This window comes from Homalodisca vitripennis, chromosome 4 (genome assembly GCF_021130785.1).
Source record: "Homalodisca vitripennis isolate AUS2020 chromosome 4, UT_GWSS_2.1, whole genome shotgun sequence".
Taxonomy (NCBI): domain Eukaryota; kingdom Metazoa; phylum Arthropoda; class Insecta; order Hemiptera; family Cicadellidae; genus Homalodisca; species Homalodisca vitripennis.
The window spans coordinates 9,987,194-10,003,962 of record NC_060210.1 but is presented as its reverse complement, the minus strand read 5'-3'; the positions used below and the strand labels follow the sequence as shown (position 1 = coordinate 10,003,962).

General features: G+C 32.9%; 1 protein-coding gene across 3 annotated transcripts in view; it reads right to left on the bottom strand.

Moving 5' to 3' along the window:
- Positions 1-16,769, bottom strand: part of LOC124358944 (proteoglycan Cow) — a 507,126-nt gene that overhangs the window by 16,670 nt on the left and 473,687 nt on the right. For all 3 annotated transcript variants that reach the window (XM_046811223.1, XM_046811222.1, XM_046811221.1), the window contains exons 4-5: positions 13,111-13,259; positions 5,774-6,003 (exon numbers count right to left, since the gene is read on the bottom strand). In XM_046811223.1, the coding sequence (XP_046667179.1) occupies positions 5,774-6,003; positions 13,111-13,259 (379 nt within the window). The remainder of the gene's footprint in view (positions 1-5,773; positions 6,004-13,110; positions 13,260-16,769) is intronic.

Below are 16,769 nucleotides of genomic sequence, written 5' to 3'. Positions count from 1 at the left end.
AACACAATAATCTCAGATATAATAATAAAGAGATTACATGGATAGTTTTCTTTAGAGGTCCGGCTGACTTAACTTCCAGAAGTCACTTCTTTCATCAACTTAAGACTTAAGATGGGGTAAAGTAAGTTCTCACAATAGGGCTGCACTGAGTGAAAGTTAGTAGTACAATTACTCCTACTAGGAAAGCTTACCTACAATCAGTCAGGGCACCTCATGGAAAGATAGTATTCGATCACAGAAGACTTTTTGTGAAACCAATTTTGCATACTCCTTATTTTTTATCATACTAAATTCTTTTCTTGTCAAGGTTCATGTCATCGAAACATGGGTTTGCCTCACTTTATTTATTGATGATTAAAACACAGAGTAAGCAAATCCTGTTTTATTTTGCTAAAAACTGGTTTTACACAGTTTTAAGTTAAAATCAACAGTAAGTTTTCTCATGTCCAAATCTTCTAAACATTCGCTGAATTCACATTTAAATATATACAGTGATATACCATCAACCATCAAGCTCAATAAATTACACAAAGTAGGCTGGTTGTCAATTTTAGTAATTCAGATCTACTGAACTCAGAATTCTTAATGGACATCTAAAGTAAAATTTGTCTAAAGTTGACATTTCACATATTTTCAAACGAAATATATAATTTATAAACTTTACTTTTTTATATATTAAATTTTTTTCAGCTACTTTAATATTATGCTTCTAAAACATTTTTACTTGGAAGAAACAGTAAGTTTACGAAATGGTATACCTGTAAGAATTCCAGAACAATTTTAATTTTCACTTAGTCCATAAACAGTATTTTTATAAGTTTAAAAATCTGTCATATTGAAACTCAATGGTTTAACAAGCTGGTCAATGAACTTAGTTGAGATATTTATAGGATCTTTTTTTGTACCAAAGTTTGAACTTTTTCAGCATTCCTATCAACAGTACTCGGTTCATTATGTTTTGTTACTTTTTATGTTTACTTTTTATACTGATTACTTAAAAAAGGTGTTAATTTCATAGAAATATTGTAAAATAAAGTGTTAAAAATGTATAAATAGGTCCTAAATATTATATAAAGAAAAAAAATGTATGTATATACAGGGTGTAACAAAAAGGTTGGGTTGGCTATGTATTTCCAAATTTTAGGTGAGATTCTGAGCTACAAATGAAGAATAAATTTTTTCTAATTTCCACTTTGTTTAGCCGCTAGCCGCCATTTTGTATTTTTTATTAATACATTATTATCTCTAAAACTAGTAACGCTAAATAAAAAAAATTAGCACATAGGTTTGAATAGGTAAGAGGAAAAAAAAATAGTTGTAATATACTTAATATTACTTTAATATTAACAAAATGGCGTCAGCTTAAAATTTTCAATAACAGTTCAATAACAAAAAAACCAGTAGTTATAAAAAAATGTACTGGAAACCAACTATTTTGAGAATTTTATTGTAAATCCAATGGTACTAGTTTCAACAAAATCCATCAAGACATAAGCGAGCACATCCACTTTAAAGGTGGTTCATATATCAAACAGTCAAGTCCCAAAAATATTTTCTGTCTATGGTAATGTAAACAAACTCAAGACTATTTTAAAATGATTAAGTACTACTAAAAGTTTTACAACATCATTTTATCTTCGGCCTTCAGTGGTCAATGTTTGTTTGACAAACCTAAATTACAGAAGAAACTTTGGAGGACGAGTTCCCTCAAATTAACATCTGACCATTGCAAATATTCTTGTGATGTGTAATCAATTTAATGCATGCCATGACAGACGAGTTGGTACACCTGGGTGTGGTTCAATCCTCTTTGTACTCTAATTGCCAAACAATCTTGTGGTGACCACACTGCAATCTAGATAATTACCTTTGAAGAATAATGTAGTATGGAAGCATCTAATGAAAAATGTGATTCTATCACTTTAGTTACAAAGTTTCAGTTATATTCATGTAAAAGGTTTTGAAAACCTAATAGACAATTTAGGATTTGATTATTTAAATACAATTTAAAAGCTGATACTATAATAATACATAATACTACTCAGCATTTTCAATAATTATGAGCCAGCTGTAGAGAAACGATCTTGCGTTTCACCCCATAAGATAAACGTTAAACGTCAAAGACTTTTACAACCTATTTTTGGTTGTATAATTATGGATCCAAACGTTGTTTTCCTTGTGGGTACATTTTGAGCATTTAATTGATAACGTACAAATAGGTTTGTGAGTTTTTCTTAAAAACTAATAAAAATATTGAAAAGTATAAAAAAATTGGGATGCTTATTAATTATATCTTTAAAATAAGATATTCCCCATAGTTCCAAAAATAAAGACGTAAAAGTGTTTGAGGTTTAACATTGCTTTTATGGGGCTAAAACAGTTATAGTTTTTTATAATCCTGAAGAGTACATGATAAGCTTGAATTTAATAACTTGAAATTAAACAACTGAAATTCTTATGCATAAGATTAAAAAAAATTTCACCTTTCAACTACCTTGTTACTGTATATACAATTCCTGTCATTACCATTTGTACATTCAAATTTGTGTTATTCAAATAAAATCAAAATTAAAAGCTTTAACTCAAGTGCGGCAGATGTAACTGAAATGTTTTTGTCAGATTTTAAAACTAAATAAAAAGGAAACCGTTTAAAATAATCGTGTTAAAATGTACTAAAATTAATAGGATATAATTTTCCCTTGGTTAAATAATTGTAATTTAAAACCAAAATAATTGAATAGAAGCAGGTTTCCTAAATACAATGTGAGAGTACTCGGTGTCGCAAGCTTTGAAATGTCTTGAATGTATAGATGCAATGTTTACTAGTTTGAAGGTTACGATTAAAATTGATGTTTTTAGATGATTAAAATATATTGCTGAAGGATACTGCAATATTGTTCATTCTCTTCCAACAAAACCGCAAAACTGGTGCATTATAATGCTTTGAATCTAAGGTAGTCTTAAAAAGCGAGTTGGTGCAGGATAGTGCATTCAATATTTGGATAGATGCTGGGTGCGTTTGAACAGCACTCCACTAAACAGCTGTTCTGACCATTTGCATAATACTTACACTCTAACCACTTTTAGGGGACGTAATGGTTCCAAGCATCAATTCTTACTGCTTTTTTATTACATTAGCTATCTGTTAATATACAAGGTGTTAAAAAAAGTCCCAGGATGGTTAAATATTTTTGAAAAGATTTCAGATAGAGACAAAACTTGGTACAGACTTGCTGAATATAAAAACTTAATTTAGTAAATATCCAGTGACCTGATACTATCTCAGGAGTACAGACGGCTCATAAGGAGTCAAGAAAATCTTTAATATAAGCATAGGTTGGTATGCACATCAAATTAAAGTTTTTATTAGTAGAGCACAATGCCACAAACCTGGCCTCTGACAACCGAGCCATAAATATCAGCCATACAAAGATGGCTTTGAATTAGGTAAATATAACCAAGATCATAATAGTTTGATTCATTTATTCACAGGTAAAGCTAGATCAATTGACACTTTGTGTGCTAGATATTACCACCGAGCAACCAAGACAGACATCCCAAATCAGAAGACAAATAAATGTTAATACACTTAACCACCTTAAAACTTGGCCTTGCACAACAAATGTGGACCGAAGTCTACTCAACGATATCAGCCGATGAAGCCTATAACAATCTTCTAAATACTATGACTCCCATTAAAGTGGCATAATCTACAGATGAAATGGCAATGATTCAAGCATTAATGGTTTATTATTTACTGTGCTTAATTTAAAATTCAAGCCATCTGTGAACAGCTTCCATTTCCAAATTGGTTGTCCATTTGAGGTCGGGTTTGTGTCATTGCACTCTACTAATAAAGACCTTTAATTTGATGTGCATACCAACCTATTATTACATTAAAGATTTTCTTCTGGCTCCTTGTGAGCCATACCCCTGAGATAGGAGCAGGTCACTGGATATGTCTTAAATTACATTTTTATAAACAGTAAGTCTGCACTAAGATTTGTAGCTCTGTCTTGAATTGTTTCAAAAATATTTAACCGTCCCGAGATTTTTTGGACACCTTGTATATTGGATTAGTCAGTACACTTATATCTTAAAACTTTAATCTCTTTGTTTAGCAAAAAATAATAAATTTGTCTTTTTATAATGCTTCACAAAAGCACCTTTTCTCCAAAGAAAAACAGATACAACAAATAAAACTGCAACTTTTATGGAAGTGAAATAAAGGAAGCAGGATTGCTAGCTCACAAACTTGTAATTTTCTTAAAAGGTAATTGCACAAAAGCTTTTAATTTAGGTTAAGTTTGTAAAATCAATATGTACCAGATTTATAAACTTATTATGCACTAAATTTTAAATAGAACATGCTTTAAAGTCTTCAGCAGTGTAATAAATACTGCAGAAACAGGTGTACAAATTAGAATAATCAAACCCTTGAAAATACATCTGGTTCCGGACTACTCAGTAAGTAAACAACAGATAATTGTTTGAATCTGCTCTCTACATTCTGCACTTCTTAGGGATTTCAAGTTAATTAACTGAACTGTTTGCTTTAACTACACCAGTAGGACCAAGAATTTTTACAGAGCATTCACTATGGCTGTTATTTTACTTCCATAACTATGTATTAATGCAAAGAAATACTAGATACCAATGGCGTAACAAGGATTTGGTTTAGGGGGTGAATGTAAAGGCATACAGCATGAGGGTGGTAGGTGGAGGAGGGGGTGCGTGAAATAAATGTGAATAAAAATAAATTTAAATAAATTATACATGACCTAACTAAACTAAAACACTTAACTGTTGTATTTCAACCAAGTCTGATTGGTGTTACACAAACATTTAAATTGTTTAAGGCTTTTTTTTTTGGGGGGGGGGGGGTTCTATCCCCTCATCACCCTTGTAGTTACTCCACTGCTAGAAACATCAAATTAGTTTCATCAACCAAGAACTACAATTTTTGGTCTTAAATTTTAGCATTAGCATCATTCCTTGAGTGTTACTGAGACTTATGGAGTTGACAAAAAAGTCTTGTGTGTCTGTCTCTCCACAGAATATTTCGAGAAGAAAGAGAGTTATAGACCTATAGTTTTGTATGAAACTTCATTTCTATTCAGTAGGCTATAGATAGAGTTTGATAATGTTGCATGTAAGTGAGATTGGGCTGAGCATTAGTGAAGCTGACTGTCTGCAGGATATCTTGAGAATTAATTGAGCTGTAGACTTCACATTTTATTTGAAAATTCAACGGAATGTTAATGTCACGTGTTGTGGTGTGTGGTGGTCCTAACTTGTACTTGAAATGGTGATAAAGAATTGTATTGGCCTCTGGTCAGTTTTCAGTGCAGATCTATTGTGATTTGTATTCTTTAGTTTGGTTTGAATAATAGAGTTTTGTTTTTATCAAGTGCATGTTTTAGAGATAGGATGTATAGAGTTGACACACAACATGTTGTGATTCTTGACGTGTGTGTGTCACTATGCTCTGGGGTATGATTTGTTTATTTTAATCTAGATTGTAGTTATGTGTTAGGTTAGTTATCTAACTGAGGAAGACCTTGGTTTGCAGATCTTGAAACGTAGTATAACTGATTTCTTGTATCACTAAATTATGGCAAATGCCGGAAAAATCCTGTTTCCTTCATCATAATTCCATTGAAAAAAACTAAAAAATTGCTGATGTTGTCTGATTTGAAATATTAACCATAAATACAGTTTTTTTTCTAATCCAAACATGAAGCAGAGGTTTTTGAAGTAGCCTAACTCTTACCTTGGAAATCTTGTTATCATGTTTAGTGTACTTGATGTACTTGTAGTGCTTGTTCTCGTACTTGAAGTCTTGAGGGGTGAAAGTGTACTTGTCAGCTACCGACTGCTGCTTGTCAGACTTCGGCTTGTCGCTGTTTGCTGTGGCTGTTCCTACTGTGTTCTTGTACTTAGTCATGAAGTTGGACATCAGCTCTGCTTGCTTCTGCTTCTTTCTCATGTGGAGATCTCCATCTGCAGCATCAACAATAGCAAAAGTTATGAAATTTATTCATTTCCATTTCAATTAGATTACCCTATCACACATTCTCTTCTATAGAATAGTCAAGATGATAATGTGTATACAAATTCTTTGAGTAAATTTTGTAAATGAATTACAAACCTACGTATAAATCTATTTTAGTTATTTAGAATTTTTCACGAGAGGCAATCCTCTTTTAAGTCTATTCTGCTCTCTTCATTGGTCACTGGCCTATGGAAGATCTTATCAAACAGAATAAGGGGGAGAGTCAATACTGAATAAGGTCATGGTACTGATTATCTCTTTTATGGGGAGAGGGGCATGGAGTTTGTGAACCCCTTAAGAAGGGGTTGGGCTACTTTCTTAATAACAATTACTGCACAAAACTGAATTACTCATATTAACTTAAAAAAAAAAAAAAAAAAAAAAAAAAAAAAAAAAAAAAAAAAAAAAAAAAAAAAAAAAAAACGTTTTACTGGTACTCTGAAAATTATAACTACCAAGAACGCAGCCAGGAAAAAATTTTAGGAAGGTCCAGACAACTGATATTTTCCACAGTGTGTACAGAGAGTAAGGCCCTATTTGTTTCTTAAAAAGTTCTTGACCCGTTTGTTTGTTGAGAACGATCTTTCAGAAGTACATGTCAGTAATACCTAATTATTTAAATTATAATCATTTACCAAAGAAGTAATTGAAAAAATTTGAAATTTGGGTCTGGACCCTTTGGACCCCTCTCGCTGGCTACGTCCTTGATAACTACATAATTATCTGATCATATACATGGTTCTAACAGGGAAAATATTATTCATTGCTTATGCCATGACAATACAGTTTGTTCAAATCATCCATTTTCGATTTAAAGTCTGGAAAACCAAAATTAGCATTTTAGTAAAATTTGTTTTAAATCTTACTAAGTAGCCTACCCTGTAGATACATTAATATTTTTCAGCCTAATTTATGAATAAATAAACATGTGATTTTATTTATTATGAATGTTAAATTAAACATAAATAATTACTTATTATGTTCCTTTTTGATAACGTTTTGACACAATACTTTTTCTTTTAATTTTATTATAATTAAGAAAAATACATTTTCTAAACCTAAACACATATTTATTATTCTATATTTTCCCTGCGATGACATGTAGTGTCTATTTAATACAAGGTACATGTTTGTGTATGGCTACGGTAGTTTTTCTAGTCTTCCAAGATTTTCAGTGTTTCAAGTCGTAATGTCCCCGGAGAATCACGATCCACTAGGTTCTGTACCAAATCCCTGTTGGATTGGAGACTGAGGCAATCGAGTCCAGTGACTTTCTGGCTCAGTAAGTTCTCCAGTCAGTTTTCCTTGTTACAAATTTTGGTACAAAGTGAAATATGTGGGGTATTATTTTATACCTACCTCTCTATATGAAATATTCTATCAGTTTCACTGTAGTAATTATTATCTCCATGTAAATTTTGATAAAGATCTAAAACCCTGGATGTAAAAGCAGAATAATGTTCAATTAGCAGTGTGGATGGAGATCTTTTAGGAGTCTTTCTAGGATATTGCTAGAAAGATTTATTTTGCCATAAGCATGTTTTGCAAATCAGTAAGTATACTTCTTTTCTTTCAATAGAAATTATATTATATAATTTACTACACTACGGTATGTTTAACCTAAACAGACTAATAATAAACTATTATAACAAATATTTTAATAAGAAAAAATATGTAAGTTTGATTATAGTTTTACAAGACTGTCTATATATTGCACACTATAAGGTATTCTACAGAAGAAAAGAATATTTGTTTCATATTGTCATTCCTGAAATACAAAAAAAGAAAAAAAAAACATAAGTGGGGGTTAAAATTTACTCAGCAGCAGCACTAATTTACAGAAAAGTTGTAACAACACAAAATAGAATAAAAATGTAACATGAGGATAGAATTAAGGACAACATGGATATTTCAAATGTATATTCTCCAGAAGGCCTAGTGGCCAAATATCTTTATTTTAGCCACATCACCAAATTTTACAATACTGTATTAGTGTTTATATAAAACAAATCTCAAATAAGTAAATATTTAGAAAAAAGTGAGAACAGCTTTTAATGTAATGATATATTCCAGAAGCTCTTTTCTTATTGGAATTCTCAATAAATTTGAAAAAAAAAACATTCCAATATACTTTTATCAAGTTAATTGTAAAAATTGTGATTTAAAATACATTGGTCAAATAAAAAGAAAGTTAAAAAGAGAGTTAAGGAACACAGGGCATGTTTAAAATACCAACAAGAAGAAAGATTGGCCATGGCAAAAAATGCACTTAAAAACTGGACACTTTTTCAAATGCAATATTAATAAAAGAAGTCCAAAATTAAAAAATTCCACGATGCATATGAAACAATTTTTATAAAGGAGAACCAAAATAATATAGTAAACAATGAACTTGGGTCTTTTCAAAATTCACTGTTAATTATTTGATCTAATGAAATAATAACTTTAGTTTATATATATACATAGACAAACTTTCCTGTTGTAGAATATTATCTCCTTGTATTTTTAATGATATGCATGTTTATTTAAGTGCAGCATTGTTTATATTATTATTGTAACCACTTTCATTCAGTTATGTGGGTCTGATGAAGTGTTCCTTAAACACGAAAGGTCTCAAAAAAATAAAAAGTATATTATTGGAGTTTAAACTTATTGTAATAATAAATTAAATAAAAAATTTTAAGTGCTTATAATTAATATAAGGACTCGTAAAGACAAATGCATGAAAATTGGGCACTTTAAGGGAGTCTAAATAAAGCTGTGTAAATAAGTTGTTTGCAGTACGGGGCCTAAAATGAAGTCATGCTCGCACTAGAAACACAAGAGACTGTCTCCCTGACTTTTAAATGAACGATTTCCATATCAAAGCGACTTTAGGCGAGAGCTTAACTGAGATAATGTTTCTTATTTGTTATTAACTGACTCGAACTTATAAAAATGCCTTTTGCACACGTCCATTGAAGTTTAAACAGTTTCAAAAGCAGTTTGGACGCCTTTTATAGATCAAAGTACTATAAAATCAAATTTCAGGGTTTTATCTGGAAGAGGATAATTCCTCTTTGAACCTTGTTTCGAGATATATCTAAGAACTATAGTCTCCAAAGATTCTATCCAGTAGAAAAAGAACAAGTAAAATGAGTTTGGTGGCGTGGATTTTCATTTCTGCTGTCAATGTATTTATGAGCCTACTTTTGTGGTGGTCATTTTAATTTTAACCCCACAAGAACAATGTTCAATCCCAAACCATTTACACCCTTACTTTTGGTCATATAATTATGAAAGTTGTCTTATTTAAAAAATATAATTGAAACCAATCAAGACGAATTTTTAGATTTTTCGATGTGTTTATTGGGGGTTTCAGAAAATCTCCAACTTTTATCTACTTTATCATTAAGTACTAAAAAACTATACCTATACTTTAGAAAAAGAAAGATAAAACCCTTCTGGTATGCATTAATCATATTTTTAAGACGTCAACCATAACTAGACTACGAAAAATAAGGGCGTGAATGTATTTGAGGTTAACATTGACCTTATGGGATAAAACTCAAGGTGGTTTTTACACTGTAGGTAGACAAGAGCATTGAGGATGTGGAGAGGGGTAGAACAATTCTCTGTAACTGCAACGGCAACATTGTCCGCTTATTGTATTAATTTGAACGAAACCGAGGTTAACGACCAATTACTACATAGCACACTACAGTATTGTCTAGTTCTTAGTGGCATAAGATCTGCTATTTTGTAGCCGCAATTTTAAATTTGTTTGCACAATCATTTCTTAGTAGTTAAAATCTATCAGCCCTAGAAAAATGCGTTTGGTTAGTCTGTTTACATCGGTCGGTTCAAAAACGTCTGCTGAAACTAGGAGGAAATTCGTTATCTCGGGCAATATCTCCTACAAATATAGCGGAGAATAATTAACTTTCGCCACATATTTTCTGATTTGTTTCAGTGAAAAGCGGAAGAGTCTATCTTGTACACATTTTTTGGGACAATGGGACAGTCACACAGTACCTAATTTTGGATCACACCAGGAAAGTCCATCCTGTCCTTTGACCAATAGCTGTCCAACTTTTTCCTCGGCTTGCTACCGATGTTTCTACATCTAGTTTTACAAATTATAATATATAAAATCTAGAATCACGTGCACGAATGTGAATTATGCAGCGTCTGCTCCCGAACACGCATAAAGTCCAGTCTCATTTCCGTAACCGGTGGTTGCTAAAATACTGGGAAGTGTCCTAACAAAATATAATGAAATCAAGTTCATGTACCGGATGGACCTAATGTATGTAGATAGAATCCAGGTATTGTTTTATTCCCAACCTAATGGTTCAACAAGCATGCAGTGAGTGGAAATCCTACAACAAGCCGTTGTATGGGTTTCACCATAAACAATTATTTAATAGGTGCTGAAGTTTTAAAGGAATCTTCCATATGCGATCAGTAAACAATTGAATGTTTCCATCCCCTTCCTTCAGCCCATCTATTCCATGAGGTTTATAGGAACAAGATCGGATTATAGCATTCGAATGAAAACTACTCTACCTATCAGTTGTCTGAAGGCCTCCTTCGATTTCGCAACAAAAGAGGATTGTGAAAGCCAACGCTCAAATCATAAAGATAGGCCTTCAAACCAACGTTGACAATAAGACTAGAGAATTCTACAAGTAGAAAATTGGTAGTAGTAGGAATGAGTCACTGAATGTGTCGTTAAGTGCTAATCTCGAGAACAGCTGGACCAATTAGGCTAATTATTTTTACAGAAAAACTCGTTGAAATCCGTGAAAGATTTATAAAAAGAGAAAGATAAGAAAATTTACCTGAAATATTTTTGAATTCTGAAAAAATGGTAGTATTTATGTTTTATAATGCAAATTTATCTGACACTAAACAGGTGTTGGCACGTTCACATGAAGTTCGACAAATAGGCTGATACTGATGGTTGATCAGATGTAATGCAGATATCAAATTCAAAGTCAATATCTAACATTTATTCCAGATTGCACCAGTGACGAATTTAAAACATCTGACGCATTGCAAGTATTATTCAAACCTTGTTATAAAACCAACCCCAATGAACAAAGCTGTGGATTCCAAACTGGTGGGCTTTCTTGACATTGTGATATGGTATTTTAACAGACACTTAATGAAAAATAGGAAACTGAACACTAACTTCACAACGCAAAACCTTATAAACGAATATTTTGGAAATTTGCGTGAACTTAATAAGAGTTTCCCCTCTTACCGGAAGTAAGTAGGAAGTAGGTAGGATATACGTTCGACCGTAATAGGATTCTCAGTCCTACGTATGTATTTATATTTTCTTCATCAGGACAACATGACATATTCAACTAATGCACTGGAAATACCTTAGATCGAAAGTAGATTGCAAGAGTCGGGATGTAGTAGATTTTTTACCAAATTAGATTTCCTAGAGCTACATACGTATAAAATATTATAGAAAGTAAAAACGTTTAAGCAGAGTAGGCTTCTCAGACTTACGTTTGTACATATTATTTCCTCGTCGGGACAACAATGCACTACTATCGCACTGAAATGGATTAAAGCACATGCTTTTTGATCTAAGTAGGCTTCTCAGACTTACGTTTGTACATATTATTTCCTCGTCGGGACAACAATGCACTACTATCGCACTGAAATGGATTAAAGCACATGCTTTTTGATCTAAGTAGGCTTCTCAGACTTACGTTTGTACATATTATTTCCTCGTCGGGACAACAATGCACTACTATCGCACTGAAATGGATTAAAGCACATGCTTTTTGATCTAAGTAGGCTTCTCAGACTTACGTTTGTACATATTATTTCCTCGTCGGGACAACAATGCACTACTATCGCACTGAAATGGATTAAAGCACATGCTTTTTGATCTAAGTAGGCTTCTCAGACTTACGTTTGTACATATTATTTCCTCGTCGGGACAACAATGCACTACTATCGCACTGAAATGGATTAAAGCACATGCTTTTTGATCTAAGTAGGCTTCTCAGACTTACGTTTGTACATATTATTTCCTCGTCGGGACAACAATGCACTACTATCGCACTGAAATGGATTAAAGCACATGCTTTTTGATCTAAGTAGGCTTCTCAGACTTACGTTTTACATATATTATTTTCCTCGTCGGGAACAATGCACTACTATCGCACTGAAATGGATTAAAGCACATGCTTTTTGATCTAAGTAGGCTTCTCAGACTTACGTTTGTACATATTATTTCCTCGTCGGGACAACAATGCACTACTATCGCACTGAAATGGATTAAAGCACATGCTTTTTGATCTAAGTAGGCTTCTCAGACTTACGTTTGTACATATTATTTCCTCGTCGGGACAACAATGCACTACTATTGCACTGAAATGGATTAAAGCACATGCTTTTTGATCTAAGTAGGCTTCTCAGACTTACGTTTGTACATATTATTTCCTCGTCGGGACAACAATGCACTACTATCGCACTGAAATGGATTAAAGCACATGCTTTTTGATCTAAGTAGGCTTCTCAGACTTACGTTTGTACATATTATTTCCTCGTCGGGACAACAATGCACTACTATCGCACTGAAATGGATTAAAGCACATGCTTTTTGATCTAAGTAGGCTTCTCAGACTTACGTTTGTACATATTATTTCCTCGTCGGGACAACAATGCACTACTATCGCACTGAAAAGGATTAAAGCACATGCTTTTTTTATCTAAGTAGGCTTCCGAGACCTATGTATTTGTATTTTCGATCAAATCAACAAGGCAGACTCAGTTGAGGCTTTGGAAATATAATTAATTCGAACCTTAAATCCTCCTACAGGTGAAAAACACGATATAAGTCAGATTAAACTCTGATACTCTTAAGCATGAACAGGCTACTTACTTTTTAAAAACGTCAAAGGACTTCATCACATTACATCGTAAGCGCTTTAAATAAGTATTATACAGTCTTCGGTTTTTAAAATTGCGTGTGAAGCCGTGGGCACTGTTACTTATTACAGTAATAGTTTTAAAAAGTCCTCAATTAAAACATTGATTGTTGTTACCTTTGCATGGACAGAAGCCCTTACACAAAACCCTGATGTTGGTATGGTGAAGGCAGTTGTGGTAGTCTAGTCGACAGAGAGAGCTGTATGTGCGGTTGTCCGTGCCGCAGAGAAACGTGGGCTTCACAATGGGACAGGGGTAACACTCTCTGAAACATGTTAAGAGAATTAAGTCAAGTCATGGCATTCAAAATGTCATGCCGATACCATTGTCTACGGATCATACAGCTGTCACCTTAGAGTAACAATTAATGAGTGCTGTCACTTCGGTGGGTGACTGACTGTTGAGAGATTCTGTCCTTGCACGCCATGACCCTACCCAGCCATTGGTAGAGGTTAGGTAGTAACCGCTATTCTACGTAATGCCCCACCTGGTAAAGTAAGTCCTATATTTACTCAAAGTTGCTAATACATTAATAACATTTATACGTAAGAGCTTGTGAATAACAGGCATTACTTCACTTGGTAAGGACTGTAAAGTTCGATATATTTCATTAATCGTAAACAATTTCATCAATGCCTTGATCAAGATTGGTAGGTGGACGTCGTAGTTGATATGGTTATGATATGATTTGATAAATGTTATGATAATTTTCAAGTAATTGGAGGAATGTTTCACTTATTCGAAACATGACTGTATACAAAATAACTTGGTTTACCAAACAGCAAGGGTTTCAGAAAAAGTATTTATAACAGGACGAATCTGTTTTGTTAAATAAATAAATAAATACATATATATATATATATATATATATATATATATATATATATATATATATATATATATATATATATATTTATTTAACAAAACAGATTCGTCCTGTTATATATATATATATTCTTAAATAAAAGAAAAGGCCGATCCCCTTTTAAGCCTTATTCTGTCCGTCCCCATGGGCCACTGGCCTGTGTGAGGATCTTAGTCGATACAGTACAAGGTAGATGGTTCTGATTAAAAGTGCAAAGGTCACAGACAGGATTTTAACGTGCGCTATCTTTAACTCAGACCCAAAGTCCAACGACTAAGACCGCTCGGCCATCGGCACTCCTACAATTTCAAGAGCGCGCGCGCGCGCGCGCGCGCGTGTGTGTGTGTAAATGTTCACCTGTATGTCCTTTATAGAATCGTAAACTTTGTGACCGATGATTATGAACATTTTAATGTATTTTTCCAAGGAGAAGGTTTATAAGCTATGTCCCCATTTGTAACTCATCACATCGCGGCGCTGCAAAAGTTAAAAGTTTTCTATGCACCTGCACATTATAAACTGCAACTACAAGACAGTTACGTGTATTAAACAACCAAACACTATATTTGAAGGCGCTAAGTTATGATGTATATTTGTCTTTCAAATAATTGTATGGTTGAACTTAAAACTTGAGTGTTAGACCACTTCATAATAAAGTCCATGTACGTGTACACTTTTGACACGATTTTCTTGATCGTGCCATCAAGGCAAATCTACATCGGTTTTGGAAATAATAAACTTGAACCAGAAGCGCTTATACACGGACAAAGCTTACGAAAAACATGCGAAGCTGCGGGAAACAGCTAATTTGACATATACAAATTATTTGTGCTGTATCACTAGACTCTACCATATTTATATATTCGAGTTACTTTTCAGAATTCTTACTCGGTTCTTTTTTTAAATTATTTAAAATCTTCCTGCACTTGCGATGATTCCCATTTATTCCGCAGAGCTGAACAAGTTGCTGTCAACCTCCACCAGTCATTTTAATTGGCTCTTTTCATAAATATAGGCCAATGAGAGGTTATCATACTTTCTGATTGTTTCTTTTTCTTCTTAGCGATTGTCACTTCTCGCAGAGGTTAATTACTCAACCTTGGAATTGTTTTGAGGTAATGTAAGCCAGTAAGCAGCTCAACAGAATTGACGCGTCAAGTAATTTCCTGTTCTTGTTAGAAGTGCTGCCCAAGAAAACGCTATTTCCTACGGAAATGTACAACTAGACGTCTTACAACAGAGAAAACTTAATGCCATGTTAATTTATTTTTCATCTTCAAGCTGCTCAGAAGGCATACTTATATTGTAGTGACTGTAACAGTAAGTAGAGGGATAGGGAGGAACATCATAAAAGATGCAAAGTCCATAAAAGTGAAGGAATAAAAGACCAACTCCCTTTTGAAAAAGTTGAGCCTCTAAGACTTTTAAAGGTGTTCTGTGGTACTTTTCAACAAGCTCCACATCTAGCTACGGGGTTGATAACATACTTTTAAATATTAAACAACTGTTTAAAAATTGTAATGACCTCACTTTTTAATTTTATACTATTGGTATTTGAGATGTATATAGGCTACAGGATGGAAATAAACTTTATTCGTACATCAGTATGTCAATGTATGAAAATAAATCAAAGGTTTTAAGGAAATCAAATTTCAAGTTTGTTTATTTTTTTTATTTCGCTTCATTTTCAAAAGTATCAGGATCGGGCAGACTTAAAGCTAATTACTTTATACAATAGCTTCCAATGTTATTCAAATACGTATATAAAATGAAGAAATAATTGAATTTTATTATTGTTTTATATTCAATAGATGTATTTTTTCCCTAGCTGTTGTATTAACGAATATGACTTCTAAAGATTTTGGGGGCTGGGGGAACAGCTCTTTCCCCAAAATTTTGATTGGGGGCTGGAGTTTCAAAATTTTAAAATGAAAACTCCACTTGTAACCATTTAAATAATTAAAGCACATTTCAAAAATCCTTTTAAAAGGACGTTATCCGGTATAATATAAAAATTGGAGTGGAAAAAAATTCCAAGAAACAGATAAATCATTAGGTTAAAACACGGCTCTACCATTTACGCGCTCGAAACTCCCTGTTTAAAATCTTACGTAGCAAACAAATAATATAGTAACTTTAAGAGTAATGAATTAAAAACAATATTATAATTAAGAATATTACCACAAAAAGAATCTGCCCATATTTTTATTCGAACATTAGCATCTGAAAATGGTCTAAGTCAGTTTGCTGCTCTTAACATTGTACTGCTTAACATGCAACTTCTTATCTTTACCCGAAATGATAACAACCTGAACCAACCAGTGCGTTATCTCCTTCTCTGGTCTAGAAGATAAACTGCAAGTGGTGGTCCTTTCCAGGAAAACCATTAAATATAAATCCTATTGGGCTAATCAAAAATCCTAGACGTCACGGACAAGATATGACGTAGTCGAAGACAGGAGTTTCAAATAAAAATAATCAACTTTCTAAGATTAAGATTTGGCCACTCCAATATAAATAAAAACCTATATACTATTGGTCAGTACTTCAGTCCATTATGTTTGTGATGCACTTTAGGTCATAGTGAGAATTTGGAACATATCTTTTTACGTGCCCTGCATATGACTATGCTAGAAGCCAAGGTTTAAAATTAATTAAGAATACGTATAGGATAAATTTTTAAAACTTAGCTAAAATTTTCCAGTAAAATGATCTAGAGATTTTTAAGAATTACTTGAATTTTTTAGTTTAATTAAGAAAATTATTTGAAACAAAATAACACTCTGCAGACTGGTAACATAAACTGGATAAGGTGTGTCATCCAAAGTCCTCCATTTCGGATTAGGAATGCCTAATGGACCCTTAGCGAGAAGTAATCATAGATCCTTACAATCAATCAATCAATCAATC